Source organism: Octopus bimaculoides, chromosome 24 (assembly GCF_046866305.1).
Source record: "Octopus bimaculoides isolate indiv1 chromosome 24, ASM4686630v1, whole genome shotgun sequence".
Taxonomy (NCBI): domain Eukaryota; kingdom Metazoa; phylum Mollusca; class Cephalopoda; order Octopoda; family Octopodidae; genus Octopus; species Octopus bimaculoides.
In genome coordinates this window covers 11,350,521-11,363,732 of record NC_142951.1, presented here as the reverse complement: position 1 = coordinate 11,363,732, position 13,212 = coordinate 11,350,521, and the positions used below count along the sequence as shown (strand labels likewise).

General features: G+C 37.0%; 1 protein-coding gene across 1 annotated transcript in view; it reads right to left on the bottom strand.

The window, feature by feature from the left end:
• Positions 1–2,926: 2,926 nt before the first annotated feature.
• LOC106876188 (uncharacterized) overlaps positions 2,927–13,212 on the bottom strand; it is a 13,172-nt gene continuing 2,886 nt past the window's right edge. The window contains exons 2-4 of the mRNA XM_089340939.1: positions 5,484–5,641; positions 3,957–4,183; positions 2,927–3,432 (exon numbers count right to left, since the gene is read on the bottom strand). Of these exons, the coding sequence (XP_089197065.1) occupies positions 3,327–3,432; positions 3,957–4,183; positions 5,484–5,641 (491 nt within the window). The 3' untranslated portion in view covers positions 2,927–3,326. The remainder of the gene's footprint in view (positions 3,433–3,956; positions 4,184–5,483; positions 5,642–13,212) is intronic.

Below are 13,212 nucleotides of genomic sequence, written 5' to 3'. Positions count from 1 at the left end.
AAAAAATTGATTAATCATGATATTTTGTTGATCTGATGAGCTAGCCTTCTATATCTGCATTGGTTTCTTTATAAAGTGTACAATAGTTCTTTTGAAGCGTCCATACTAATGCAGGCACGTAAAGTAATATATTATACACTAAATAAATTATTTTTGAATGATGCTGGCTGCGAGATGACTATCATCCAATGGATATCAATTGGTGAAATAAATATATTCATCTCATACCTCATGACTTTCCTTATAGTTAATATACTCTTCATGAAATAACCCTCCCTGATTAGACTGACGGCATTGCAACTGCTAAAGACTCTACATTACACTTGTACGTATTGATTTACTACGTAGTTTTTGGTCTGGTCCACTAAAGGAGATTTTTCTGTGATTACCACCGGATTATATAAATACGTATATTGTGCATTAAATATGTGTGGGTTTATGTATGAATATGTTTGTGTGTATGTGTGTGTGTGTGTGTGTGTATGTGTACGTGTAAGTATAGTGCCTCTTTACACACAGTCATTCTATGAGTATCACTAGCAGAGATGCTTCTAATGATTAAATTTAAGTAAAATAAAATCATTATTCTTCAATCAGTGCTCAAATTATATAGTTATTTAAAGCTTAAATCATATTTTAGTATAAATATACCTTAATCTCGTGACCTGACAGAACCGTCAGCACGCCAGACTTTATGCTTTGTAGTATTTCATATCCCTTTACGTTCTCAGTTCAAATTCCACCGGGGTCAACTTAGCCTTTCATCTTTTAGAAGTCGATAAAATAAGTACCAGTTGAACGCTGGATCTGGATGTAATCGAATGGCCACCATCCACCAAAATAGCTGCTTTTGAATCAAAATTTGAGATTAGTATAAATGTCTGGCCTACGCTCTTAATTTTGACAGCGGATACATCTTTCATAAGGTAGAAGACCGGCAGAATTGATAAAGCATCGAGTTGAATGATTCGCAAAATTCGTTTCAGTTCCCTCCACTTTCAGGTCAAATCCTGCCAAGCTCAACAATGTTATCAATAAGAAACATAAGCTTCATGATTGTTTGTTTGTGATGGATCGTGGTGAAGGCGCAATGGCCCAGTAGTTAGGGCAGCGGACGCGCGGTCATAGGATCGCGGTTTCGATTCCCAGACCAGGTGTTGTGAGTGTTTATTTAGCGGAAACACCTAAAGCTCCACGAGGCTCCGGCAGGCGATGGTAGCGAACCCTGCTGTACTCATTCACCACAACTTTCTCTCACTCTTACTTCCTGCTTCTGTTGTGCCTGTAATTCAAAGGGTCAGCCTTGTCACGCTTAATATCCCCGAGTACTACGTTAAGGGTACACGTGTCCGTGGAGTGCTCAGCCATTTGCACGTTAATTTCACGAGCAGGCTGTTCCGTTGATCGGATCAGCTGAAACCCTCAACGTCGTAAGCGACGGAGTGCCAACAACAACAACAACGATGGATCGTGATTGACAATATTTTCTTAATTTGGATATATTTTAAATGAACAGAGTTTCATTTCATCTTCAGTGCAATGAGATCTCTCTCTCCCCACCTCCCTTTTTCTCTTACTTTCTCTCTTTCTCTCCCGCTCTCTTTCTCTCCCTCTCTCTTTCTCTCCCTCTCTCTCTCTCTCTCTCTCTCTCTCTCTCTCTCTCTCTTTCGCTTTCCGTCTTCATTGAATAATATTAAAGAAAATCACAATTCCCTTTAAGACGATGGCGCTTGTAGCTATTTATCGAAATTAAGATTCCTGCTGCAAAAGTTGTGGAATAACTGCTTCTTGGTAAATTATTTATGAAGCTCGGAGTGTTTGTGGAATGACTGTGAATTAAATACAAGAATTGCTTTGGTGACAAACATTTTAACGCTTTTGTTAAACGGTGGGTTGAACCAGATCATATTCTTCTAAAAGATATGTGTATTGGTTCTGATGGATGAGATTTATGACATTTTTTAATAGCAAAGGGAGAGTGGTTGGTTATACTTGTCCATGGTCTAATGAAAAGTTTCTTCACCAAAGAAGGCACAGCTTACAAGTTTAAGGCTTGCTATATTTATGTTTTTATATGTTTATATATCACGGTATCGAGGTATCGACCAGATTATCGGATGTTATTGTACACCGCTGGTCACGATGCGTTTCGCATTGCTCTAAATTTTGAAAAATGCTACCTCACTGGCTTGATAGGCAGGCCAACATTCCCCTTGAACGGAGTAGTAGTAGTAGTAGTAGTAGTAGTAGTAGTAGTAGTAGCAGCAGCAGCAGCAGTGATGGTAGTAGTAGTAGTAGTAGTAGTAGTAGTAGTAGTAGTAGTAGTAGTAGTAGTAGTAGTAGTTGCTGTTGTTTTGTTGTAGTTATTTTATTGTTGCTTTAACTATTATGTTCATAATTTTTGTTTTTTTATTTCAATGATTGTCCTCTCTTTATGTTATTCAAATAAACACTTCGAAATAAATATGGATGAATTTCCAAATCAAGTAATGTTTGTTAACTTTAAGAAAATCTATTTGAAGAGAAAACATTTCGTGGTGGTTACGGTTGGAACATCAGTTAATACAGCTGCACCGTTTCGAGGCTGCCCTGGGGTTAAACAAGGAAACGCAGACAATAACAATAAAAACAGCAATAATCTAGCAGAAGTGGCATCAAACTTTATTTCTCATAATTATTAATTGGTTAATCTTTTTTAATTACAGATAGTTAAATTACTTTCCTTATCTGCATGTTCCTCCCTGCTTGGATAGACCAATATACATGCATACATACATGCATATATATATATAAGTGTATGTATGTTATGTATATATAGATATATATATATATATATGTATATATATATATATATATATATATATATATATATATATATATATATATATATATATATATATATATATATATATATATATATACACTCATATGTATATATATACATATATGTATGCATGTATTTATGTATGTATGTATGTATGTATGTATGTATGTATAAATAATATGGGGAACATAACTATGTGGAAGCTAGTAGTGTTTGTGTATACATGTACACGATTACAAGTACATACTGCACTAATGAAACAGTCCCCATTTATTTTTATTATTTTTATTATTATTATTATTATTATTATTATTATTATTATTATTATTATTATTATTATTATCATTATTATTATTATTATTATTATTATTATTATTATTATTATTATTATTATTATTATCATTATTATTATTATTTTATTGATAGCTATACTCAGTAACCAGGTCGAAAGTCCGACACGCTAATAAATCTTGAATTCTCCCACAAACTAGGTACGTTAATGTTAATTCATTCTTGCATCGACGAAGTGGGCATTGATCCATGCTACTAATTGGTCAGAAGTTGGCGTATTGCATTTTGCAGAGATGTTGCCAATATTTTTCCACATCCTGCAATATAAAAAAATATATTGGTGTCTTAATCAACCACACATACTCAGACAAAATTCTCAATCAATAACACTCAGACAAACACACTCAGATGGGCAAACATCAGACAGACTAACAGATAGATACACACACACACACACACACACACACACACACACACACACACACACACACACACACACACACACACACACACAGAGTAACAGAGTTTGTTCTTATTGTCTAGTGCTAACTCAGTTTGAATCAGGAGGCAAATTCAACTCTGCAATAGGTGGGAAAATATCAATTCCAGAAGCAAAAATAAAGCGAAAGCAACTGTAGGAAAACTGCTTTCTATTTTGCATCAAATCTCAGACTATGAGAATCAGGTGGATTTGAATGGAGTCTCCACCAATAATTACAAGTTCCTCCACAACACCAAGATGTCCCTCACTCGATCAATGCAACCATCATTACGACTACCACCACCACCTCCTCTATTACTATCACCACCACCAACAACAACAAAAATAACAAATACTTACATTTTATAGAAATGTGATTTGGACGAGGTTATGGGTTCATTGAATATATTCCACAGCTCCTTGCGGTGCTCCCAGCCAACATTACAAAAATCATTGGATGTGTAACACCTTTGTTGTATGCCCATGACCATTGCGTTGCCTTTTGTACAATCCAATGACGGACGTTTGTAAACTTCTGTCATCTCTTTCACGAAACATTTTATGATATTATTAATCCAGATCTTACCCTGTGAATATTAGACAGTGGTTAGTGAAAACAAAAATTGACGTTTTAGGGATTATTTATTTATTTATTTGGTGGGAGTGAATAATAATTCTGTCTAATTTTAACACAAGACCAGTAATTTCGAGAGGAATGAATGCCAAGTAGATAACAAAGACCCCAGTAATTGGTCTCTCTAATCTCACGGAGGAAGAAATAGATAACAAGTTAAGATTGGCGTGTAGGAGAAAGAAGGGTAAAAAGACCCCCTTCGGTCATAAACGACCATGGAATTGCAATTAGAAATTTGCCTCTCAGTGTTGATGACCGTGTCCTGCATGGTTAGGGTTGCCACCTCATTATTAAATAAAAGATAATTTGGCTGTCAATATACTTAATGTATGGAATATTAGAAAACTGAAGTAGAATTAATTATTTATTGAGTAAAACAAAATGAATAATAATCGTTTCTTTTGCAGGTGCATTGCCTGAAATATTGGGGGAGAAAACTAGTCGACCCTAATGATCAGCTGGAGCTTATTTTATCCACTCTGAAAGGATGAAAGGCAAAGTCAACCTCGGCAGAATGGAAAGACGGACGAAATGCGCACCCAAAGGACCCAACACTCAGACAAATACAGGAGTACGTCCTCATAAATGAAACTTCCCCAGTACTAAATAGGAAATATACGTAGTAGATATCATACCCCCATACTCACAGTTTATACAGGTAGAGTAGAATAGTTAGTGGACTGTTATGTAGATGTATGTATGTATGTATGTATGTATGGGGGGTGTTAGGGTTAGGGCTAGGGTGAAAATGGTGCTGCCAGCCTTACGAATGTAGCGGCAGACGAAATACCACTAAGCATTTCGCCCGGCATGCTAACGATTTTTTTTCTACTCTAGGCACAAGACCGGAAATTTGGGGGGAGGGGACCAGTCGATTAGATCGACACCAGTACGCAACTGGTACTTAATTTATCGACCCCGAAAGGATGAAAGGCAAAGTCGACCTCAGCGGAATTTGAACTCAGAACGTAAAGACAGACAAAATACCGCTTAGCATTTCGTCCGGTGTGCTAACGTATCTGCCAGCTCGCCGCTTTACGATATAATAACGATAATGAAACATGATATCCTCATTCCTCTTAACTCTCTCTCCATACTCTCATCCTCCCTCTCCCTCTCGCACTTTCACTTTCCCACTTTCTCTCGCTCTTTCTCTCCCCTCTCTCTCTCTCTCTCTCTCTCTCTCTCTCTCTCTCTCTCACTCTCTCTCTTACTATTTCTCACGCGCGTTTCTAATCAGAAGTTTGACCTACCACATCAGTCAATTTATGTGCTCTTTCCTTGGATTTCACACAATGAGCACGCGCTTTACCCTTTCGCGAGCTTTCACCACAGGGAAACCTTTGGTTTAAACAATCATAGAACCTGCAGTCATAATCCTTACTGTATTGAAGGCATTTGTCAGTGATTTCTGAAAAATGGAGAAAAGAGAAAAATGCAAAAACTTTATATAGGATGTTGTTGTTTTTGCTATTGCTGTTGTATTATAGGTTACTCCTAAAACAGCGCTGATCAAACATACAGGGTGTTCGGGATAAATTTCACGATTTTTATGTCTTCTGTTTTTCATGAACAACTTAATGTAGTAGTGAACAGTCAACGGCGTTGGTGAGCATATTGAGAAGAAGTTTACTGATACGGAGGACTGGAAGCCATCTGAATATTAGAGAAGTGTTCCCTTATAATAACCATTCGTGTCGGGTATCAAAATACTGACATCATGACTCCTGCTCAATGCTCTGTGAACATTACAAAGGCTATAAGATGTGACGGACAACTGTAACGGAGATACAAAGACGTGGACAACACAACATGCGTTCTAGCTACGCCAGCACGCCAGAAGAGGGTTTTAGGCTCAATTCAGACGGTTATATGAAGCTGCTGGAAACTGTAGTCAAAAACTGGCTGAAGAGGGTTCTGCTGAAATGCCATATGTGTGGCCCACCGAATTCGATTCTTTGCCACATCTCTGGAAAGTCTGAAATCGGAGAAACTTTACGACTTCACCAGCTCCAGTCTCTGGACTTCTAATTCCCTCGATTTTAATCCTATGGATTATTATGTGTGGGGAGCGGTTGAGAAAGATACCATCTGCACTGCTTGCAGCACCATGGCCGGGCTAGTGACCAAGACCAAGAAAGTGCTTGAAGATCTTCCCACGGACACAGTGAGAAACGCATGTGTTAGGTTCCGGAGTCGTCTTGGGACCGTGGTGGAAACTGAGGGCGACTACTTTGAATAAGCTATTATTTCATAGCTAAGGCAACAAAACTGTGTATATAGAAGCGAAGATCCAAACTTCTGAATGGTATTAATTACTGGTATGTGTAGTTCGATTTAGAGGAAGCATGCATATTTCTAAGGCATATTACAATAAGGAAGTATAACTGGCAACATGGCACAGTTTGAACGGATAAAATTTGTCTTCATAATCAGTTGACTGTGTTTAAGGAAAGGTAATATAGTTAAGGATTGGCACATTAAAGATAATATAGCTAAGAATAGTCGAAAACGCTTCTGGACCGATGCATTGACACATTAAGGAAAGTGTTTGACAACCTTACAGAAACTACGTTTTATTCAACTCTATTTTTTTTTTTTTTTTCCTGTCGGCAACATGACAAATTCAAAACTCTTCTCGTCTGTAGATATAGGAGTAAGTGTTTTTAAATGTATTATGTACGCATTAGTGTGGCTGTGATAAGAAGCTTCCTCCCCAACGACATCGTTCCTGGTTCAGACACACTCCATGGCTCCTTGGGCAATTAATTTCTATAACTACCGACCGACCAAAACCTTGTGAGTGAATTTGTCGGACGGAGACTCAAAGAAGCCAGCCGTATATATGTGTGTGCGTGTGCATGCGTGTGTGCGTGTGCATGTCTTTGCGTGCGTGTGTGTGCGTGTGCGTATGTGTGTGTCCGTGTTTTCCCGCTACTACTGCATTACAACCGGTGTAGGTGTGTTTGCGTCCCCGTAACTTTGCATTCTGGCAAAAACGAACCGATAGAATAAGTACCAGGTTTAACAAATAAATAAACACTGGGTTTGATTCATTAGACTAAAATTTCTTCAAGGCGGTGCCGTAGCATGACTGGATACCGTCTTATGACTGGAACAAGTAAAACGTAAAAGACAAAAGATATATTTGAATACGTTAGAATCCTTGATTTGTTTCATTTCCAAAGAGGGCAAATCATTGGATCGCAGACGGTAGCAGCTTCAGTCACTAAACCGGCTGAAGGGATTAATGTTTTGGGAAGCAAGGTCTCTAAACTCATACTGGCATTGCAAAATCGAAGTAAAACCAGCTCAAGCAAGCATAATACTCGGTGGAAACCAAAGCTCAGAGACAGACAGACAGAGGGAGTGTGAGGGAGAGAGAGTAAGGGAGAGAAAGGAACAGACAGACAGAGAGACACAGAGAGACACAGAGAGACTGAAGAATTGCGAAACATATTGTCTTGTATCTGTTGGATACCGATCGTGATTTTCGAAGCCATTGTTAGAGGAAATATACCTGCCCAACTTATATTTCGGAATTTCATCCGCCAGCCTGCTCTCCTGTTCAAGTCCCCAAGCCGCTATATCTGAGCTCTTATTCATGTATTTACATACATATTTAATACCTTTTATAGATTTGCATGACTCAACATTAATATGGGTCTGTAATGTTTTAGACAGCAATGGGTTGTAGTGCACGATCCACCTGTTGTCAATTTCCATACTCTGAAAGTTTACTTTGAGCTTGGTAGTGTTTAGGGTGATCAAAGGAAAATGAATGGGTTATTTCCCTTCGCTAGGAAAATGAATGGGTTATTTCCCTTGGTTGTTAAAGGAAAATATATTGATTATATCTATAGACCTCTTCTAGGTGCCTTAGCCATCCAATTATAGATTTTTATTACACTTCAATGAGTCTAGTAACAAATTGGATGTTACTTAAACATGTTTGCTAAGTTTCACGAAAGTTCGTTAACGGGTGTAGACGACAACTTGATACAAACAGACATCCAAACACACAACTTGCGTTTATATATGTATATATGTGTAGGGTGCACGCGCGTGTGTGTACAGAAAGAGAGAAAGGGAGAGAGAGCTTTGATGTAATATACAAATAAATATATGATTAAACATGCAAAGAGATATAAAGCAAACACTGAAGATTTTCAGACAATGAATATTTAAGTAAAATACATAGATATTTTATATTAATAAATCAAACTTACACAGAATACAAACGACAGAAAAAAATTAAAGGGGAAGGGGTAAGGGGTAATAATTTCAACAATTGTTTCTGCTTATACATTTAAACATTCAACTTTTAAACTTCTGTGCATCAGATCTGAAATGTAAGTTTTTTTCTACCCTGATGACGGAGGGTCGATTTATTCAATGTTAATTTGTTTCCATTACGTCCTGAAATTGTGGTGAATTACATTTACCAACATCATGGCTCCAGAAACGGTTGTTGGACATGTAACACCTTACCTCTTCCCCTTTGTATTCAATGCAAATTTTTTTCTATTAATATAAATATCTATATATTTATACTTTAATATTCATCGTCTGAAAATCTTCAGTTTTTGCATGTACACATAAATACATACATACATGCATACATTCATACATAAATAAAGAGATTGAGTTCTAGCATATATGCTGCTTCTTTTAGTTTCCGTAATTTCCAGTGGTGTTCTCTGTCTATTATTTTAACTTCATCCCACAAGGGGAGGTGCTCTCCATTTTTCCATACATGATCATATTCTCTTCTATAGGTGGTTTTACTCGAAGGAGATATTTGCGAAGTGCTGTATTACTCTTGAATACTGTCCTGATGTCATATGGGCCGCATATCTTTTGTATCTTTTCGGAGAGGCCTTTCACATAGGGTAGACAGACTGTGGTCAGTTTATTGGTTTCATCCTCTCTTTTCTTCATAATTGCAGTGGATAGTATGTTCCTTCGCCCGTTGATGGGTGTTACGTACATACATACATACATACATACATACATACATACATACATACATACGTACATATACAGAGCTGGGTGTAAGTCCGTTAATACGTTCATGGTTAATTAACGAAGATGACATTTTCGTTAGTGATTTAAGTTTTTTGTTAACTTTGAAAATCCTTATATTTAGCTTCCGTTAACTCAATTCCGTTAACCCAAAAATTATATAAAATCCGGTAAACGTTTAAAAGTTTCTAATGTTTTCAGATTGTCTTAGCATATTTCATATTGTATGCGTCATTTTCCAACCCCAATATAATGCCATTTATTATCATAAATAACTTGTAGAACCTCGTTTGGCCTTGCCTGTATTTGAAACCAAACCTCCCCCCCCCCCGCTGGTTGCTTGCAAAGACAGCGGGAAATTTCTTTGTCCTGTCAAGAAAGAAAAATGATTGATGTGCTTCCACTTGATCCGTGACCCCGCTGAGGCGGATGTCAACTAAGAAAATAAAATAGAAAAATAAATGGAAGGAAAAAAGTTGGTAAATATTTCGGTGTGAACGCAAACAGCTGTTACGTGGTAGCATAGCATGCTAGAAATAGCAGCCAAATGCTTCCTTTTCTGGAAAAAGGAGTCGTTTACGCGCGAAAGCATGCACAATAACCTGAAAAAGGAAAAAGATCCGCTTAACAAAACGCCCTTGATGGGAAACTTCGAGGTCCCCACCACCCTTCCCACCTCTTTTTCCAGAAAAGTGTGGCTTCCGGCGGGTTTGGAGGTCAGATACGTTGAATGCACCCGAAAAAACTGGTTAAAAATTATTCACTCAGCAGGATCAGCTAAAATTACATGACCGTAAATCATTCATATCTAAAGTCCCCACTGACAAAATTTCAAATCTATGTGTAAAAAATTTAAAAAGTTACAAGCAAATATTGTCGACACTCCTCTAGAACCTGAATAATTCAACAAAACGTGAACAAATAAACATTACATTTGACAGATTAATATGAACACTACAGACGTTTTTAGGTGTCTTCTTTTTTTTTTTTCTTACGCAAAACACTGCCTCGCTCGGTTGGGACTACACGTGTGTTACTTTGACATCATCATTCCATAAAATTTGTTTATAGGGAGAAAAATATTGAAAAATATCAATAGATGTGTGAGTGAGAAAGAAACGAGGAGGGAGGTTTGGGGATGTACTAGAAACAACAGCCAGATCTCCCTTAAATGACACATTTTCCTCTGAAATAATTAGCAATGTTTTTTAAACCGAAAATGTTTCTCTCGCGGGTTTTAAGTACGTAGTGAAAAAAAAAAAAGCCAAAATCGTTTCGGACTACGATGGTGAAGGTGTGGCGGGAGTGAAAAAAATTAATTTTCAAATTTTTCTTCTTTTTTTTATTATTCGGGAAAAGATGCCTCCCATCATCCTGAAATTTGATGAAAAAACATTGGAAGAAATCCCTCTCCAACTTATGTGGGCCGTCTGATCCGAAACTCCGTTTTCCAGAAAATCGCCCCACCCCCACCCCACCCCACCCCAGCGACCCTGCCAAACATTTTGCCTACAAATTTCTTTGCAATCGTAATCTACGCATGTTAAAAGGTATTTGCATAAAATTTCATTAAAAATACCTATCTTCCAGAAAGTTATGAGAAGGCAAATGTCGGGGGGCGGTGAATTTTCCGAAACTCCTCACTCCAACCGTTCGGAAGTTTTTTTTCAAACAAATCTTTACATACACTCAATCTACGGGATATAATGGATTATTTGATGAAAGTTTCCTTCAAAAGTATCCCTTGGTGGGGGGAGTTATAAGGCAACAAATTCGGTGGAGTACTAAACCGTAGATATACTTTTTTCAATAAAAGTTAACGTTAACAGATTCACGTTAACTTCTGTTCCATTTTCAAAGTAATGGATTAACGATTAATGAAGTAAACTTTTCGATTAACGGTGCCCACCTCTGCACATATATATATATATATATATATATACATGTTCACTTCAAGCATTCAACTAGACACAACATAACTTCTCCCTCCACCCACATTACAATATTAAAAATAAATTTAACCCTAACCACATCAACCATAGACAATATAACAACCCTCAGTACAACCATAATCTAGTCCGCTACACAGTCACTCCACCACAAACATGCTATCACAGACACACTTTACACCCATTTTATCCTCAGCAAACCAAGCACAATACAGACTTTCCACAACAATCCACCTACTACAACCATTTTTTAATACCTAAAACAGAGAAACAGAGATGTGAAATGAAACAAAAGGTACAAGAACAACCGAAAATAATCAACTTATCAAAGAAAATCCTAAGTATTACACAAACTAAAATTCTAGCAAGAGGTTTAAAGTTTACACCAACCCCTCGCAGATCGAACCCGAATGAAATTAAGGATAACACAATGGATTTCTGCCGAAAATTACGCCTCACAGAAGCACTTCACAACTATACCAGCGAAGATGACTCAATAGTAAAAAAAAACAAAAGCGAATACTGTTCAACAAAAGGTAGAAATAAAGCAATTGATCTTTTTTATGAACACTTTACCAATTTTCCTTTTAATGCCCTACATAAACCAACGAATTAAATCCAACCTTAACGCAAATGAATGGAAAAACCTAATCGAGTTAAAAAATTATGTAAACCTCACCATTAAAGAAGCCGACAAAGGAAGTGCGGTAGTGGTGATGGACACAGAGTACTACAAAAATTTAATACTCTCCATGTTGGAAAATAATATTTACTATGAGAAGATAGTACAATACAATCCACAGAAGACACGTAAAAACTTATCCTCTTTACTTCAAATACATGGAAAGGGCCTCACTAAACATGAAATTGACTATCCAATTTTGAATACAGACCTAGTTTATTCTACGGATTACCTAAAATACACATAAATCTACGTATTTGTAAAGCTTGCAAAGTTTCTCCAAACCTATGCATTAATGTTCCACCCCCCTACTGACCTCAAACTGAGACCCATCATTGCTGGCCCTGCATGTGAAATCCACCGTTTGAGAAACTTCCTCGACATATTACTCAAACCGTTTATAAAATATGTGAAAAGCTTCATCAGGGATGGCTTAGACATGCTTAACCACCTCCCGAAGACAATAAATGAAGGAACCCTGTTAGTATCATTCGATGTGGTGAATTTGTACACCAATATCCCACACGATTATGGTATAGAAACAATCACCTTCTGGCTAGAAAAATACCCAGAAGAGATCCCATGACGCATCAACCACAGATTCATAATCGCAGCACTCAAATTCATCCTACTGCACAACTATTTCATGTTCGATACAGTTTACTGTCGACAAAAATGTGGAATTGCAATGGAAGCCCGAGCTGTCTCAATAATTGCAAACCTTGTAATGGGCTACCTAGAGCTTAAAATATACCAAACATTACAACCAAAATATGGCACTTCATTTCATAGCCATATAAAGGAGAACTGGAAGAGATATTTGGACGATTGCTTTATACTTTGGAAAGATAGCATGGACAAACTACTCGATTTCAAAATAATGCTTAACAATATTAATAGCAACATACAATTCACCATGGAGTTCAACAATAAACAACTCCCTTTTCTTGACATCTTAATTGAAATAGTCAATAACCACATCGAAACAGACATCTTCTATAAACCCACAGATTCAAAACAATACCTATTATTCAACTCATGCACCCCAAACACATAAAAATTAATAAACCTTATAATCTAGCGAAAAGAATCTGTACCATAGTTTCGGACACCTATACTCGTGAACGAAGACTCCTTGAACTCAGATCAATACTAATTAAAAGACATTACTCAATATCATTAATAAATGATGGCATTAAACGAGCAATGGAAATAGACATACGAATATTAAGGGAAGTCAACCGAAATACTACACCAGACTTTAAAATATTCCCATACATCTCCACACATAACCCAAGAAAGAATGAAGCCTTCAACATTATCATC